Source organism: Numenius arquata, chromosome 25 (assembly GCF_964106895.1).
Source record: "Numenius arquata chromosome 25, bNumArq3.hap1.1, whole genome shotgun sequence".
Lineage (NCBI taxonomy): Eukaryota > Metazoa > Chordata > Aves > Charadriiformes > Scolopacidae > Numenius > Numenius arquata.
Genome location: NC_133600.1, coordinates 4,700,778 through 4,717,418, shown reverse-complemented (window position 1 = coordinate 4,717,418; position 16,641 = coordinate 4,700,778). Strand labels below are relative to the sequence as shown.

The window sequence follows — 16,641 nt, the reverse complement described above, 5'->3', positions numbered from 1 at the left end:
TATCTCTCAGACAAAACAGAAATACCCAGCAAAGAGATTTCCCTAATTGTGACATATTATGGACAATCTGTACCAACACCTCAGATAATACTCTTACCCTGACTGGCGGTGCTGATGCCCAGGTGAGTCAGGTTGGCAGCAAGATTCCCGGTGCTATTGGAGCTACTCAGGGCTGGGAATGTGGATTCCTCGGGATCTAAGGGCGTGGGGAGCGGGGAAGGGAAGTGGATGTTGGTCAGGTCTGGCAGGGAGCCACCCGTGTTATGCGTGGCAGGAATCAGTGTTGTAGTGTTCTCCTGGTCAGCTGATGGAAAGATGCTAAATAAGGGAGAGAGAAAGAGAAAAAAAGACTCACCTCAATTTAAATTTCAGCCTGGACAGATCTATAAAGTCTTTTTAAAAAAGGAAGGTACCATATACAGAACTATATATTGTATTTCTGATAAACCAGTCAGAGGGTCACCCAGAGAGGTTCTGGCTTTTCCTGTATATTGCAGTGTTATATCACCTAAGGACCTCTCAGGAAACTCAAAAGCAAGACGACATTCAATATGTGACATTCAATATATAACATTAACTCTTAAAGATCTCGATGCTCTTTAGGAAAATTTTCTCAAAACTTACTTGATTCCTGGAACTTCACATGATTTAGGTCTTGATGACCCGGTCTAAAATAGAAGGAAGACATTTTTAAAGGCAAAGATACTGCTAGAGGATGCTCTAGCTCCAATGCTGAGGATATAGTTCAATTAGTAAGTTTTATTTGATTTAATACATTTCTACAGAACAGCTATTCTTCTACACAAGAGCTCTGTGAAGAAATCTGTCGCCTTCATTGCTTTATTGGCCCAACAAGGCTCAAATTTAAAGAGTTTCTCCTGATATAATCAAACATGTACACGCACACATAAAGTGCCTTTCTGATCTACTCGTTAGTGATTTGTTGCTAAATATAGCATTTAATCTCTAATCTCTGCAAGTAGTTTGTTTTGGTTGACAATATTTAGAGCATGGGTTTACCTAAATACATTTAGAAAGTAAAATCTTCACGCTTTGAAATGTGAGATTCCTACCTTTTTAGTGTCCCATCCTTGCTTAGAGAGGGTTTTGTCTGCCTCAGAGCTGGTTTCCTCCATTCCAGGGACAGTCAGTAATAGAACTGGAAAAAATGAGAACAAAAGGAATCATATTATATGTATTATTGTTATTATACATTATCATGTATTAAGCTTCTCAGTAAGAAATTTTCAGATTGGAAGTTTAACCATTTGAAACCTCTAAAGTAACCTATTATAAATGAATATGAAACAGTGGCGCTCTAGTATTATAGACCAAAAATCATATTTAATTAGCAAGGAGAAAAAAAAAAAATATTTAATTAGCAAGGAAATATTATCAGCTTCAAAAAAAAAATCCCAAATAATACATTTAAAAAATTTTGGCCTCCAATTTAGTCTGCTTAGATCTAAATGGAAAAGTGTATCCTGGGACTTAGTTTTTCTTATCTTTTGTATTTTGCACAAATGATCTACACCCACCACATCTAACAGGTGGCCACAGGATGATTCCAGTGGGGAAAAATCCAGACCATCTCCCCTGGGACAGAGAAATGTTATGAAGCTGTTACTTCTCCGTATCCCAAGCACATGTGTTTGTTCAAAGCAATCAACTCATCATTGATGAAATTAATGTCACCTGCTAATAGCAAGGTGACAAGGAAACGGCACAAGACAGCCCAGCCAGAGAGATGCATCAACAGGAGCCTTTCACACTGATGACCATAAATCCATATTTATGTAATACTGCTTAAGATGATCATTATTTAATGTTTTACAGCTCTAGAAGTACATGGAAGAGCTGCACTACAGCGCATATGCACCCGAGTGTTGCGTGTTCACCCATCTCTAGGTGGTTATTTACGGATTAAATTTCTCCACACAAGATTTAAGAGCTTTTAATGCATTTCTTGAACTGGCAGCAGGTAGAAGGGCCAGCAGAGGGCACCAGAATTGTTAGTGCCGGGGGCTGTGCTGCTCCAGCTCCTAACTGGAGATGTTGTCAGAGAGTACTGTTAGTAAGTATTGCCTCTGAGGGTGTACTTACTGGTGATCACAATCCCATAAATAAATTAGATGAAGTCTTGCTGCTTTATGATGTTGTATTACTGACCATGAAATGCCTGTGATCTCTACAAACCTCTAGTGCCCCTGAGAGCAGCCCAACCACCGGCGTCCCAAAGCCCAGACTACTTTTCCCCATAGAGAAAGGTCTTCGAATAACAGAATACGGGGTTCAGGAAAACATTCTATGAGCTTTGCATCATCTTTTCTGGATTTCAGTACGCAGAAGAGTAAATGTGGTCCTTTGTTCCAATTCCTGAGTAACTGAATCCACAGAGTGTTGTTATCTACACGGGTATTTATAGAAATAGATGAACACCAATATGCGTGCATATACTCTCACGTACAATGCTTTCAATGTTACATGTATTTTTACCGGTTTTCTCCGTTTACCTCTTTTCTGCTGCATGTCCTGTGACCCTCCTGAAAAGGATTCTTGTTGAGCTGGGGTCATAGTACTCTGGTGCAAGGCAGAATCGGAATTTGTCCTGAAAGGAAGGAGGCAAACCCAACACTTTTATTGTCAGTTTCTCTAAATAAGGGAATGTTTATCTCAGATAAATGTAACCAACTCAATAACCAACCTGAATACACTGCATTAAAAAACCAAAATCTATATATGCCATATACCAGGCACAATTGCCTTGTGAAACAATCAATTTGCAGAACAAATTAGTTCAAGTTTGAAGAGCAATTGTTTCAATAATGGGATGGAGAGGAATATGGGATAAATTGGTTGCCATCATTAGAAAATAATTTGATATGCTTTGTTAAGATTATGCACGATAAAATAATGCAATTTTTGCTTAAGTGCTTATACATCCTTTGGTTCTACTAGTCTTTGAAAAGAAAGCATCCCTGTTTCATAGGGAGGGAAAATGACTGGTTCAGGATGGAATTATGTTGTGGAGACGGGAACCTCCATGCTCAACACATCTCGTGATGAGCTGTCCTTGCTTGGGAATGTAGGCAACCGCTTGGGCAACTGGGCACCTCAATGTCAGAAGCAGGAGGGGCAGGAACAGGCAACGAGCAGGGAGAAATATCCAAGTGTTTCACAACTCAACAATTTTGGGGTATGCCTAGGTACACCCGGGAAGATTTACGCTTAAAAAGATGACATTAGCTGACACACCTTAAGTTTAAAAGTGAGTCATCTCAAAGAATAAGCATAATAGAAGGAAAAAAAAATCAATTTCTAAATTCAGGAAGGTACGGCAATTCAGATGACCAGCTGCTGTGGGGAACAATAAAGGCCTCTGTTGCACACGTGAGTGTTGTGGTGTCAGAGAACACAGGCCAAACACTAACACACGTGATTGTGCTACGAACCTTCTCCAGCTCGTGTCTGATGGAGGTGACAGATACACAGTGCCGTAGGGACAGCTGTCCACGTGATTCCATCAGTTAAGGGTAAGAACACCACTTGCTCGCTTACGCAGGAGACCTATTTGAACGCTTTTTCTAAGGAATAACTCAAATTACCCCGTCAGAAGCATTAAGTTCACAGGAGAAAGGCAAGCAGAGCCCCTGTGGGGAACATCCTGACTTTAAAAGGACACTCAAAACAAAATATTTTCTGGATTATTGTAATGTTTGAGCAAGAGGACAATCATCCTCCTTCTCTCTTTCTGAGCATCTAAGTCCTCCCCGAGAAGCCATCATCTCCCTGCTCTCCCACTCACACGGCCCCTTTAGCCCCATCAAGCCAGTCTGATTGCGGCACTTTTTAAGGCAGTCAGAAATAATAAGCTAATTCATTTTCACAAATGGCAAGAAGAAATAGTGCTTTGGCAAATGCTAAACCGATGCTAAATCAACTTGTAATAAAATGCACAATGAACCGCAAAGAATTATTCTGGTTTGGGTTTACTCGGTTCTGAAGGGAAACTCAGTTTCACCGAGACCGCCTCACCTTTTCCATCAAAGGATCTCAGTCCCTCTCAGCTTCATGTGTATCATTATCCCCACTTAGAGCCGAGGAAACAGGGAAAGGTAAATGCTTACTCTACAGAATAGTAGGTATTTATAGACTAGATCCCAGTTCAGAAAAAGCAGCTGACATTAACTGCACAGATAAATGGGAAGCAACTCCGCTGACAGGTGAGGAGGGGAGGAAGAAGGGAACTCCAAAACCTGAAAATTATGGTATTGTTGAAAAGGTAGGTGTTCGCTGCCAGCTCACGAGCCAAAGGATATTTGTCTTCCATGTTTATCCACAGAGAGGGGGCGTCGATGCGGGGAGCCCAGGCGGTTTCTGTCACGATACACTCTGTCCACCAGACCGTGATGCCGAGTTGTTCTGCTTGTGTCCAATGCTGACGACTGAAAAGGAGTCTGAGAGAGACGCGTGAAGTTATACGCAGGAAAACACACACACCAGCACCCAGAACCTATCCAGATCGTATGCAAGGCTGCATTAGTCTAAGGAATAAAACTCAAAAAAGGATATGGACGAGTGTAACCGCGTAAATTTTCCCTCCAGCAACATTTTCACTACAGCCATGGAAAGCAATTACCGAGGCTATCTCTTCCAGACAGAGATTAGAGACAAGTGGAGGCAGACCATGCTGGACCTGCCCTCTCATAAATCAGCGCTGCTCTCCAACCTTTGGATCTCTAAAATACCACAAGTGAGCATGGCAGGGAGCCTACCGCCGACTGCCGTGAACATTCCCTCGGTGTCGCATGCAGCATGCATCCAGAAGGAACGTGCCGACAACCAGAGCTCGAACTACAAGGGCAGGAGATGCGGGAAGAAGATGCACCGTGAGCCTAACATTCACCAGAACACGCCGCCTTCCCTCAAAGCTTCCTTTCACCCCTCCTTTCAGCGTAATTATTTTAAGGGGACACTGATAGAATTAAAAGAAAAAGAAAAGCAGTTTCCTTCCTCCTCTGTCTAGAAAAAGTTACGGCATCCAATATTTCTTGAGTGATTTGCATTTCCTTCAGGTCGTGCAGGGAACCCAGCTGGGCTGAGTCCACCCCGAACCTTATCTGCGCTGGTATCTGGGGAGCGTTTATTGTCAGCGAGTGACTTCGGAGAGCGAGGATGGCCGAGAAAGGACAGGGGAGACGAATTCCCAGGTTGAACTGGAAAATTCTCCCACATTTTCAAAAGCCCTTCCCAGTGTATACCTGGGGCGGGGGGGAGGAAAGGAAGTACGGAATGGTCAACTTCTACTCATACTTCCAACAGCAATATATGGGTCTCCGGGGGAAAAAAAAAGCTACAGAGTCTTCCACTCCCTGCCAATGTGAACAGCTTTGCTGAGTCCCTCAACACCATCTGTTTGGAAATCCAAAATTTCCTCCTCCATTCAGGTGCTGCACGTGGCAAATGCACTGTCCTGGCTGCCAAGCCATGAAACCATCTGGCTTCCACGTTCATCTTGGGTTTATTTTTTAAAGTGTCCAGCCTTGGCTGTTTAAATGATTATTTCTAAGAAGTTTTACAATTAGTTTTAAATCTTCTGTTTGTAATAACTTTTTAAGGAGTCCTCTAACTATTTTAAACTCTTTTCTATTTAGCAAATATTAGTCTCCTCTCCCTCTATGCACACACACAACCTGTGTTAATATAAATGGATGCAAAGTGGCCGTGGTGTTTATTTTCTCGTTTCAGGGCCAACACTTTATATGCAGCAGAATATTGCTTAAGTCAACATGGGACAAGCAAGAGCGCACAGTGACTTTTTACTGCACTGTCAGTCAGTCAGATCATGGTGTTTTGCTTCAGTTCCTTAGCATGTATGACTTCCTTGTATGAAGATTTAGAAACCTCAAGTCACAGCATCTCCATTTTAAATAATCTAAATTAAACCCCGTTGGTTTAATCTCTGCTGCAAACACTGAACAAAAATCTAGTTCTACCCAACTGGCACCACACAGAACTGGGAATGTTCGTAATTCTAAAACAACAACAAAAGTTCTTAAACTCTTTTTTGTGCTTTTGTTATATCAACTCTACCCCAAGAGGCAGGAAAATTTGCAAATACATGCGTATTTGGAAGGTCAACAGGAGAAGCAATTTCCTATGTCAGTGGTGTCAACCACAAAGTTACTAAAAAAGGAGAAGCCAGCGTGAAGCACACAGAATGCAGACCTCACCTGGAATTTAAAAGGAAGCCAATGCATATTAGTATACAGACAAAAAGCTGAACGCAAAAAATAGTTATTTCTTGAGTTTCCTTTTCTGGCACAACTTCTATACTAAAAACACACCCAAAAATCTAATTTGAGTGCAACAGTGGCACAAGGAAACACGGATCATGCCCCGTCACAGGGCTACAATTTACAGAGCGAGGAGTTTTTGGGCAACCCTGTTCTCTGGCTTTCCAGGAACAAAGATCCCAGGTGAATCCCTAACCTGCTCGGGGAAATCCGAAAAGAATACAAACACTTGAGAAAACGGGTATCACCTCCAACAGGTCTGGCTCCTCTGAACAGTTTTCAACCCATGAAACCTACTCTGGACCAAACACCAGGCAACGCACCTTCATTAAAACCCCCATCCCTGCAGGGCACGTGAGGTTTAACTACAGTAAACAAAATTCAAAAATGTGAATTAAAAAAAAAAAAAACAAGAACAGGTCTGAGCATCAATTTTATTTGGGTAATGAAGAAAGAAAACTTTTCTGCTTCCCTGAAGAACATTCAAAGATTTGAGATTAGAACCAAAACTTCACAAAACACTAAAAAAAGAAGCAGCTAAATACAGACAGGAAGGAAAAAGCTCAGTGCTCTAAAGCAACAGTGTCCCTTGAAGATTTATCAAGACATTGGCTTAAGGAATAAAAACGAGCAAGGTGGATGAGGGGGAAAGAGAGGAGTGGGACCTACTGAGGGTTTACATTTCGGTGCCTCCTGGAGACAAGCAGCGTTCGGGTAATCATTCTGCCCTTCCCGATGGAGTTTAACATGCAGGCTAAGTGCACATGCGCAGAGATCGCTTAAATCACAGGCCAAGACAGCGCCAAATAAATCACCGCCTGCATCAAATTAATCCCCCAGAAATCATAAGTAATCACACGACAGACCACAGCAAGTCCGGGGGAGTCTGTACGGGAATTATTATGCATGTTCCAAACTGGGATGCATGGCAAAACCTGTATTTATGTGACAGACCATAACTCCTTTGGAGCTGAGAGGGTGAATCAAATAAATACTGTGCATACCAGGAAAAAAAAAGTGTAACATGTGCTAAAATACGTATCTACCTGGGCAAACAGTACACCAGTCCTAAATACGTATTTGCACAAACCTAAATACTTGTTTACCAAAGAGACAGGAACTGCTCCAAAGGCTTCTGCCAGAGCTCCGTTGTGCTGTAAATGCAAAGAACCAAGATTCTCAGACACTAACGCTCCCACAGGCTTCACCTGATCCGCACATCTCGCAAAGTATCTTTTGGCAATTTCATTGTATGTTAGCTTAAAATTGAAAAACCTGGAAAGCATTCATCACCGATACAAACACATGGCTTTATTTCGTTTCTTGTCACCATTTGTTATCTAAAACAGGATCAACTTTGGAAATTTTTGTGTGTGTGTGGAAAAATATGTAAAAAAATATATAAAAACCTGGAGTTTAAGGACAATTTGTTTCCGTATCCTCCTCTAGTCATTCGTAAATTTTCGAATACTCACTTTTCAAGCATTCCATTAGTTTCAGGGCTAAAAGAGTCTCTGTAATAACTGTCAGTAATGGCCATCAAGCACAAAAATACTGAAATATTATTGCTTAAAAAGACCAATAACTATGAACCTCCTTAACAAGAAACTAAAGATAAAATCTTGAACAGACCAGAAACTTGTGGAGTAACACTAAGGGCTTCATAACCTTACAGACCCCTGCACTGTATTCCCTAAATCAGATTAAAACAGATTATTTGCTTCTCCTCTTGCCCAAAACTCAAGCTTTTAACCTCCACAAATCGAGCTGTTGACACGTATGTCTAAATGCAGAGTTAGACATTTCATCAATACTTTCTCCGTATTTATTAACTGCCTTCATCAGAAAACCACAAACTGCAAAATTTAATTCTTACCACATCCTTGTGAGATAAAATATAAATGTTACTACTCAAAAAAAGGAAAACTAATGTGGAAATTTAAATTATTTTAAGGACCATCCAGAAATCAGGAGTCCCACAAGTATCCATCACCCATCCCTACCCTCTGTACAGCACCTTCTGCCCAAACATACTCAGTAACAGCAAAAGATTCACAAAAAACACTGATTTTCTGTTTACAGTGCGTTATCTCTGGAGTCGCAGCAGCAGGAAAAAATAAAACCAGTACATCCCTACATTTACTTTTCAGCCAGCCCAAAGAAAAGTGACTACTCTGACTCCAGTGTGGGTTCCATTCCCCCTTCTCTCCTAAACCCCCCCCATTACTTTCATCACTTGCTTCCATTTTTGCACGGAGTCTACAGTATCTTCGCAGATTTTGTTATGAATTTGGTACTGAACAAAAAAAAACCAAACAAACCCACCTCCACAAATATTCACTGAGAAATTGCATCGCCTCTGCCTACTCTTGACACAAAGGCACCGGGAATGGGAAAACTAATATCTAACACTAGATACGTACAATAAAATATGTCCACACATCCCATAGACAACTATACTCCATTCCATTCTTAAAACAGGGTGATTTGCTGAGGCCACGGTGCTGTGTTCTGAACCAGCAGCTAGTTCATGGTCTTCTGGGAGGAAAAAATAGCATGTAGGCAGAGTATTAATCAAGCAAAAGAAAGAATCCCCCTGTTGAACTCACCTGGAAGGGCAGATCCATGGCACTGTTTCCAATCTGATTCACATTTGGCAGCGACCCACCGTAGTACTGGCCACGACTCTGTCCCAGTTGCAAATATTGGGTTTTCTGCAGCTGTAACTAAAAGAAAAAGAGGAGGAAAGTGTAAGAGCAACTCATTTATTTTTTCAACTCTTTTAACTAACTCAACACCACGTCCACTGTCGTCGAGAGCATCGATAAACAACATGAATCCAACTTGTGCGAGAGGATGTCAACCCTCTCCACAAAGCGCGGCTGGGAAACCACCACGGCAGGTCGTGTGTGATAGCGTGAAGCAACAGAAGAAAAATCAACTCCATAGTCAGCGACCGTATTCCATTTCCAACAAATTACCACCACGTGAAACCCCACAGTTCTTATGTCACCTGCTATTCCCTCCTGGTTTTCAGAAAATACCCCGGGTCGGTCTGATCATGACTCTAAGATCAAAATTAATCAGCTGGTCCTGTGTGTGACACACACGTAAAAATGTCACCTTAATTTAATATATTAAGTGTACTGTTTAACCAAACATTCAACCTTTTAGCTCCCCAGCTAACAGAGACAATGCAGCTTTTCACCAGCAGGTGAGGATTCTTGTTTCTTGCACCAGGAAAAGCTCTGTAGGGAGGGCAGAGACACAGGTTTTCAAAGGAAACCCAACCAGCCACAGAAAAAAAAAAAAAAAAAAGCCAGCAAAGAATTTAGGGATGGATCTTCTGGAAGGCACTACTGAGGAGAAGGATCTGGGAGTCCTGGTCGATAGCAAACTTTCCATGAGCCAGCAATGTGCCTTTGTCACCAAGAGGGCCAATGGGATCCTGGGCTGCGTAGGGAAGAGCGTGGCCAGTAGGTCGAAGGAGGTCATTCTCCCCCTCTGCTCTGCACTGGTGAGGCCACAACTGGAATACTGCGTCCAGTTCTGGGCTCCCCAGTTCAAGAGAGACAGGGAACTGCTGGAGAGAGTCCAACGTAGGGCAACTAAGATGATTAAGGGATTGGAGCATCTCCCTTACGAGGAAAGGCTCAAAGAGCTGGGGCTCTTTAGCCTGGAGAAGAGAAGGCTGAGGGGAGACCTAATCTATGTTCACAAGTACCTAAAGGGTGGGTTGAAGGAGGATGGAGCCGGACTCTTTTCAGTGGTTTCCAGCGATAGGACGAGGGGCAACGGGCACAAGCTGGAACATGGGAAGTTCCATTTAAATATGAGGAGAAACTTCTCTCCGGTGAGGGTGCCAGAGCCCTGGAACAGGCTGCCCAGGGAGGTCGTGGAGTCCCCTTCTCTGGAGATCTTCAAGACCCACCTGGATGCAGTCCTGAGTGATGTGCTCTGGGCAACCCTGCTTCAGCAGGGGAGTTGGACTAGAGGATCTCTAGAGGTCCCTTCCAACTCTGACAATTCCATGAAAGAATTCCTTACCGAACAGGCACACATGAAAATAAATGTGACAGTCTGCAACGTCGCAATAAACGCTCGGCATCGCTCTTCGGTTCTGAATGACAACTCTCTACTGACATATTCTACTACGCTTCCCCCTTGTCGTGTGCGTTTCTGGTGTACAAAAAAGCGTGCAAGAGAAAACGGTTTTCTACTCAAACATTGACTTATTTTCACCGTCACTTCATTCAGAACACCATACCCTCCCAACAGTTCAATAATAAGACCAGCAATTTTTGATTAATCTTTTGTTAGTGACCTGTCCCAAATTTTTAATTTAGTAGTACCAATATTTAAAATCATTTCCCATTCAATTCTGTACCGTTCCCTAGATTTAATGCCGCCGAAGCTCTATTTTGCACTGATAAAGCAGAATTTGCAATCATCTGAACACAACAACCCAGCTCCCGGGGATGCATCTTCCAAGGACTCAAGAAACTACAATTAAAGTAGCAGAGAAATGAGCTTACATAAGTTCCCTCTCCTCCCACGGTGGAGGAGTACATATTTTATAATGTATGTTGTTCCTCGCTAGATGTCAACTAGTTTTGCACTCTGAAATGCAAGAACATTCCTAGATTGGTAGCAAAGAATTGTTTAAAGACTAAATGTTCAGCTCTTGGCCTAGATGCAGGTTGGTTGCTAAGGTACTGGAGTGTGTACATCAACAAATCTGCTTTAGTTTCATTCAAACAGATCCGAAAGCCTTCGCCTCCCAACGCCAGGATTTTGAAGAGCAAAGTTGGGAAAAGTACTAGAAAAAGGCGGGCATCCCCAAAACGGCATGTTTACAGGGGGTTTTGTTGGTTTGGTGGTGGTGGTTTTTTTTTTTTTTTTTTGCTTTGCATTTTCTTCAAGCAAAGGAAACGGCAGGATGGAACCGAGGGGCTCTGCCTCTACAGCTTTACCACAAAGGCCCGGCGGTTGAGCGAAGATCTTTCTAGCGCTTTCCGTCTCGACAAGGTGATCTGTGCAGAGTCCACCCATCAAACGGCAGCAAGGCAAGCAGGGATGCCCCAGCGGCGATGGCAGCCGAGATACCACGCTGGGAGCACCAAGACAGGGCAGGGAGAAAAGGGACCGGTCTGCCTGTATCGTGCCGACGCTTAGGGGGGTGTGTATATATATATATATGTGTTAAAATACTCCCTGAAGAGAGGAAGAGAAAACAAGATCATCCCGAGGAAAACAGAGCATGCGTTCCTCCACCTTCAAATCTATCCCTAAGAAAGGAACTCAAATATCCTTTATTCTCAGAATCTCCCCTAGAAGCCATCAATTTCATAGAATCAGAGAATCACAGAATGGTAGAGTTAGAAGGGACCTCAAAGACCATCTCGTGCCACCCCCTGCCATGGGCAGGGACACCTCCCACCAGACCAGGTTGCTCAAAGCCCCGTCCAGACTGGTCTTGAACCCCTCCAGGGATGGGGAAATTTCCAAATATACAGACAGCCAAAACCTTTATGCTTTAGCTGAGGGGCCAAATTAATCCAAAAACTCACAAAACAACTCTGAGATATGAAACCTCTCTATGGAACGGGTTCTCAAAGCCTCCACTCTTCGGGCAGGACACCAGCCACAACCTGCCCGATGGGTTTTTTTTCTTAACCAAAGGGCAGATAAATCCCCTCAGCCCCAAGACTTACAAAACACTCACAGCGTGTCATATCAAAGGGTTCCAAAAAAAAAAAAAAAAATCCCACCTAAAAAAGCAGGAAAGGGCCCTCCCCTCTTTTTTCTTTTGCAATCTTTTGACACGCAATTACAACCCGGCGCTCTCTAAGCAATACGTGAAATTAGAGAAAGGCTCTGCGCTGGTATGACTTAATGAGTCACAGCCCCGTTAAGGCAGAGCTGCAGAGCACTAAAAGCACAATATCAGAACTAGCTGTGCTTTTCGCCTGGCCCGTACATATGTTTTTGTTGTTAAAAAAAGGCTGGCTTGGGATTTGTGCCAAACATTGAAGTAACTATTTCAACAGGTGTTGGTTTCTTTTAAAGAACCTACTATAAGACACCCAGGGAGGGGTGCATGGGGGGGGGGGGAGTTGCTTTATGTTTTTTTAATGTTTTAACCTTCCCCGGTACATACCTACCTCAAAGCACAACGTAACAAGGAGGTCACGACTATTTGTCTTTCCACTGCAGTTAAAGGTGGAAATGAGGAAACGCAAGAGATGGAGAACTAAAGCGGTTCCCAAACCCGAGCTCGTTAAATGGCTTTGCAGCATCATTAATTTTAGCAACGCTACCTTCGATAAACATTTTTGGAGATCCCTGCCAAAAATAAGGGAAGCAATTGCTTGTTATTGCTATCGTATATCATCACACCAGCGCGTGGGTCTGGATTTGTTCCTCTCTTCAGCGAGTGGCCCCCAGACTCCGCCGTTCAGAGGAGCCCATCAACAACTGCCACTTGCAATCTGCGAGGGATGAAGAGGAAGCAGAACAGGCCACGTCGCCAAGCGCCTCCAATCTCCGGCTTTTTAGCGTGTAAAAAAGCATGTTTAAATACCGCGACGTCAGATCTCGCTGCCGTTCCAACGGGAGAGCGCAGGGAAAATCGGCTCGAGTCCTTCAAAGCAGAGGATCAGCAAAAAAAAAAAACCTGCAAAATTCGTGCTTGGAGAGAACTTCGGAGTCTCGAGTCTTACGAAGGGGACCCGAGCACCAAGAAAAAACAGGACTAAAAATGAGAACCGACAGCGGCTGTGACTAAAACGAGCATTTCCTCCTCTTTCTGTAAAACTACCTTGCGAGGCGAATTAAGCATATTGCACAATTTGGGGCCTGGGGATCAGGTTTGAAGAAGGGAATTGTGGGGTTTTATTTTAAAAGCCAAAAAAAAAAAAAAAAAAGCCTTTTCTTAATATAAAAACTCAGATTACTCTTAAAATGTTAACAAGTCTCATGACAACTCCAGTGTTATCTCCTGGGGTTAGATTCAATTAGCAGCAACTTGCTTTCTATATGAATTTAGATAGTGGAGTACGATAATGAATTACTTCGTGTTCACCAGATATATTAATTTCTTGAACCACGAGAACTCGGTGACTCTACATTACAGCTTTTCCATTTATGTATTATGTGGCCAAGATAATAGCTCCTTGACAGCTGAAAATATTGCTAAATATTCCAGTTCTTTCCTGAGAAAGCTTTCAGTAAGGAAAAAGCTTTTGCTTGTTAAACCCTTTTATTCCTGCTTGGCGTTCTTGTGCAGAAGAAATGTTTCCCCAACGACAGATCCTAACTGAAGCTGTAATTTTCCCTCCACCGGCATTTCTTTTACGCCACTTAAAGAAAAAAATGAAGATTTTTAAGTTAAAATCCAATTTAATCCTTAAAAACCAAATACTTCTGCATGAGCGGCTTTCTACAATAGCTGAAAACATTCCCCAAATAAAAGGCTGACACGCTGTTGGTTCGTCAGGTTTGAAGTTATATTAAAACAAAGACATTTCTGCAAGGGCCAAGAGCAACAATCTGTGGGGCAGGAGCAGCAGCTTTACAGCAAACAGGGAAGGATTCGTTACCTTTCCATGTAGTAATTAGGAATTTGCAAGCAATTACACTCTTAACTCAGCAAAGAGCTGAGTAACATGACATGATCTTACTGTGGTTAATGGAACTGGACACACACAACTGCGGTAAGAAATCAAAAATATTCGATTTAACGCAATTACTGACTTGCTAACAATGGAACATTCTTCCAGATACTGGTTTTGATGTGAACCATTTATATGAACGAGCTCAATTTTTCCGTTCGGATTGGGTTAAAGTTTTACTGGACGTACAGCTGTGTTTGCGGGGAGAGAGTCAAGTTATACAATAAAAATTAAAAAAAAAAAAAAAAAGAAAAAAAAAAAGGAGAGAAACGTATCCCTAAAAGCATATCCAGTTTTCCTGCAGACTTTCTAAGTGTCCAAAATATGCAGATGGGAATCAAAGGAAGCATTTATTAAAATTCAACACTTCACCTTTTCTGAATTCTTCCCAAAAAAATCCTGGGCAAATTACAAACTTATGGACAGAACTTAACTGTAACCGAACGGCAAATCTGACACTGGAATTAAGTCAATCAAAATCCACTATAACCGTTTCTTTTAAAACGCCCTTTTTAATACATAAAAATTTGATTCCCATAACTGTAATAAAAGGGTGGAGTGTCCGTTTGATAAAAACCCCCTAAGATATCTGATGAATACAGGAAGTAAGATTTCATGATAACTGCTCTTTTGCCGGTTTGCAGTTTCCATACCAAGCTTTCTTACAAATTTTAGCTTTTCACTTCAAAAAGCTTTCTCTTTAGCGTGTTGAGACTAATAAGAGGCAAAACGAGTGCCGATTAAAATTAGAAATGTATTATTAAAGCTTAATTGGAAATTAAATTCCGTTTAAAGGATTAACTGGAAGTTTTAGAGACTGCATTAGAGGTAAATCCTGTTGCTCAAAGCAGTTCAAAGTTTCCCAGTTGGATCCGCCTGAAATTTCTGAGGGAGGTTTTCTCCTCGAGCAACCAGAGGCAGGACCCACCACAGAAAAAGAATATCCAGTTGCCTGAAGTTTTTAAGCTGGCAGGAGTTGATTCGGCACCCTCAATAACATCTCACTGCTATTTTCTGATCTCTCCCTAGGAATGAACTCGCAGCCCAAGCCTCGGTAGAAAGCTCTGCCTCAATGAAAAGGCCCTTCTCTGACTATTTTTGGCCTCTGCGGAAGAACCAAAGATAGACAGCAGAGACCAAGGGCCCTTTTATCCTCAGAATTGGACTTTTCAAGCCACACGGGTAGGGCAGAGAGAGAAACTTTCCAGGTCAAGCCTGTCCGTGCTGCTTCTCCTGCGAGAAAGCAGGAGGCAGAGTCTCCCCAACTACTAATCTGGCTTCTTTCTCCAGCATGAAATTAAACGCGAAGTCAAACAAACCCTCAAGACAAGTCAGTTACTCAGAGGAATCCCAGTGGAAGTATTTTCTTCAAAGGGAGATTTCTTCCCATTCACAATCCTCATGTTGATAAGAAAAGCAAATACAGTCTTAAAAAGAAAGATAAGTTAACATCAACTTAACGATTCCCAGTCACTGCATTTAGCCTTAGTGGCAATATAGCCATTAGCTAAAAATCAGCTAATTTCCCATCTAACTACTAAATTAAAAAACTTCTTTAAACTTGTGGCCAAGTTGCCCAAAAATATCCAACAATTAACTAACTGCTCCGACCACCAAAAGAGTTTGGCTCCGCCCTTCCTCTCAAATTAACCATTTTCTGTTAATATTCTAAAGTTAGGATTTGAATTTTAAAACCCCTGCATCTGCTACCCAGCCAATTTCTAAAATTAATATACATCTAAATAACTCCTCATTTACTTAAACCACCCTCCATGAAACTGTCTAGAATTCATTTAATTAAATGAGGAAGGATTCACAGATCAATAAAAGAGAATCTTGGTAAGCCAAGGAAAAGAAAATGTCAATGTTAGCCACAATTTCATTAATTATAGCAGGTATTCCGCCGCCAGTCCCTCTCTACATCAACAGACCCAGACACAATCTCATTAAAGCCAAGAGCCTAAAATTAATACCAATAATGAGAAGGCACAGAAAGTTATTAGCAGAAAAAAAAGTTTCATGAGCAAGGGGGGATGTAGTTTTATAATACAACCAGGCAGATCCCGCCGTGGAGAACGGTCCCAGGGCTCTGCTGCCTTTTCCTTCCCAGGAAAGCTGTATAACCTTGTCCCTCTCCTTGCACCAGAGCTCTCATGACCTGAAAGAAATCTGGTTAAAGCAGCTGAACCAGCAGAAAAACTGTGTGGGTCAGCTTGGTTTCTCTTAACCTGCTCACCCCACAACCAGATGAATTGTTGAGAGTAGAAGGGAAACAGGAGAGAACAGCAGGAATCAAGAAAAGGCTGATTTTTTCCCAGTGTTCAGACTAACTCAGCTGCATGGCCCAATTTCACACTTAAGTTTCGGGGCTGCCCCTGAAGCTGGTGGCTGAGCAAAGCTCATCTTCACTCTCACGGAAGCTGGGAGGAAGGAAAAGAATGAGTCAAATGAACGACGAGAGAAATAAGCCTCGTGTCACAGCGACCCAGCACTGTCTTCCTCAGGGCACTACCTGAGCAATGAAGGCCTTTTTCAGAGGCAGTCGCTAATTTTCAGCTTCCTCAACACAAAATATTGGGGATCTGTCAAAATTCCCAAAGTACTGCTTCTCCTGGAGTCAACAACCTGTGCTGTGAATGTAAAAGCACTTTAAAAGCTGAAGTCCTGCTGTT

The 16,641-nt window shown here is 42.3% G+C and overlaps 1 protein-coding gene across 3 annotated transcripts in view; it reads right to left on the bottom strand.

The window, feature by feature from the left end:
- CRTC1 (CREB regulated transcription coactivator 1) overlaps positions 1–16,641 on the bottom strand; it is a 44,234-nt gene that overhangs the window by 14,284 nt on the left and 13,309 nt on the right. For 2 of the 3 annotated variants that reach the window (XM_074163636.1, XM_074163635.1), the window contains exons 2-8: positions 8,906–9,022; positions 4,320–4,457; positions 3,453–3,514; positions 2,514–2,608; positions 1,074–1,159; positions 625–668; positions 98–318 (exon numbers count right to left, since the gene is read on the bottom strand). In XM_074163636.1, the coding sequence (XP_074019737.1) occupies positions 98–318; positions 625–668; positions 1,074–1,159; positions 2,514–2,608; positions 3,453–3,514; positions 4,320–4,457; positions 8,906–9,022 (763 nt within the window). Of the gene's footprint in view, positions 1–97; positions 319–624; positions 669–1,073; positions 1,160–2,513; positions 2,609–3,452; positions 3,515–4,319; positions 4,458–7,402; positions 7,451–8,905; positions 9,023–16,641 lie in introns of all 3 variants that reach the window. The other variant, XM_074163634.1, reaches the window with a different exon arrangement.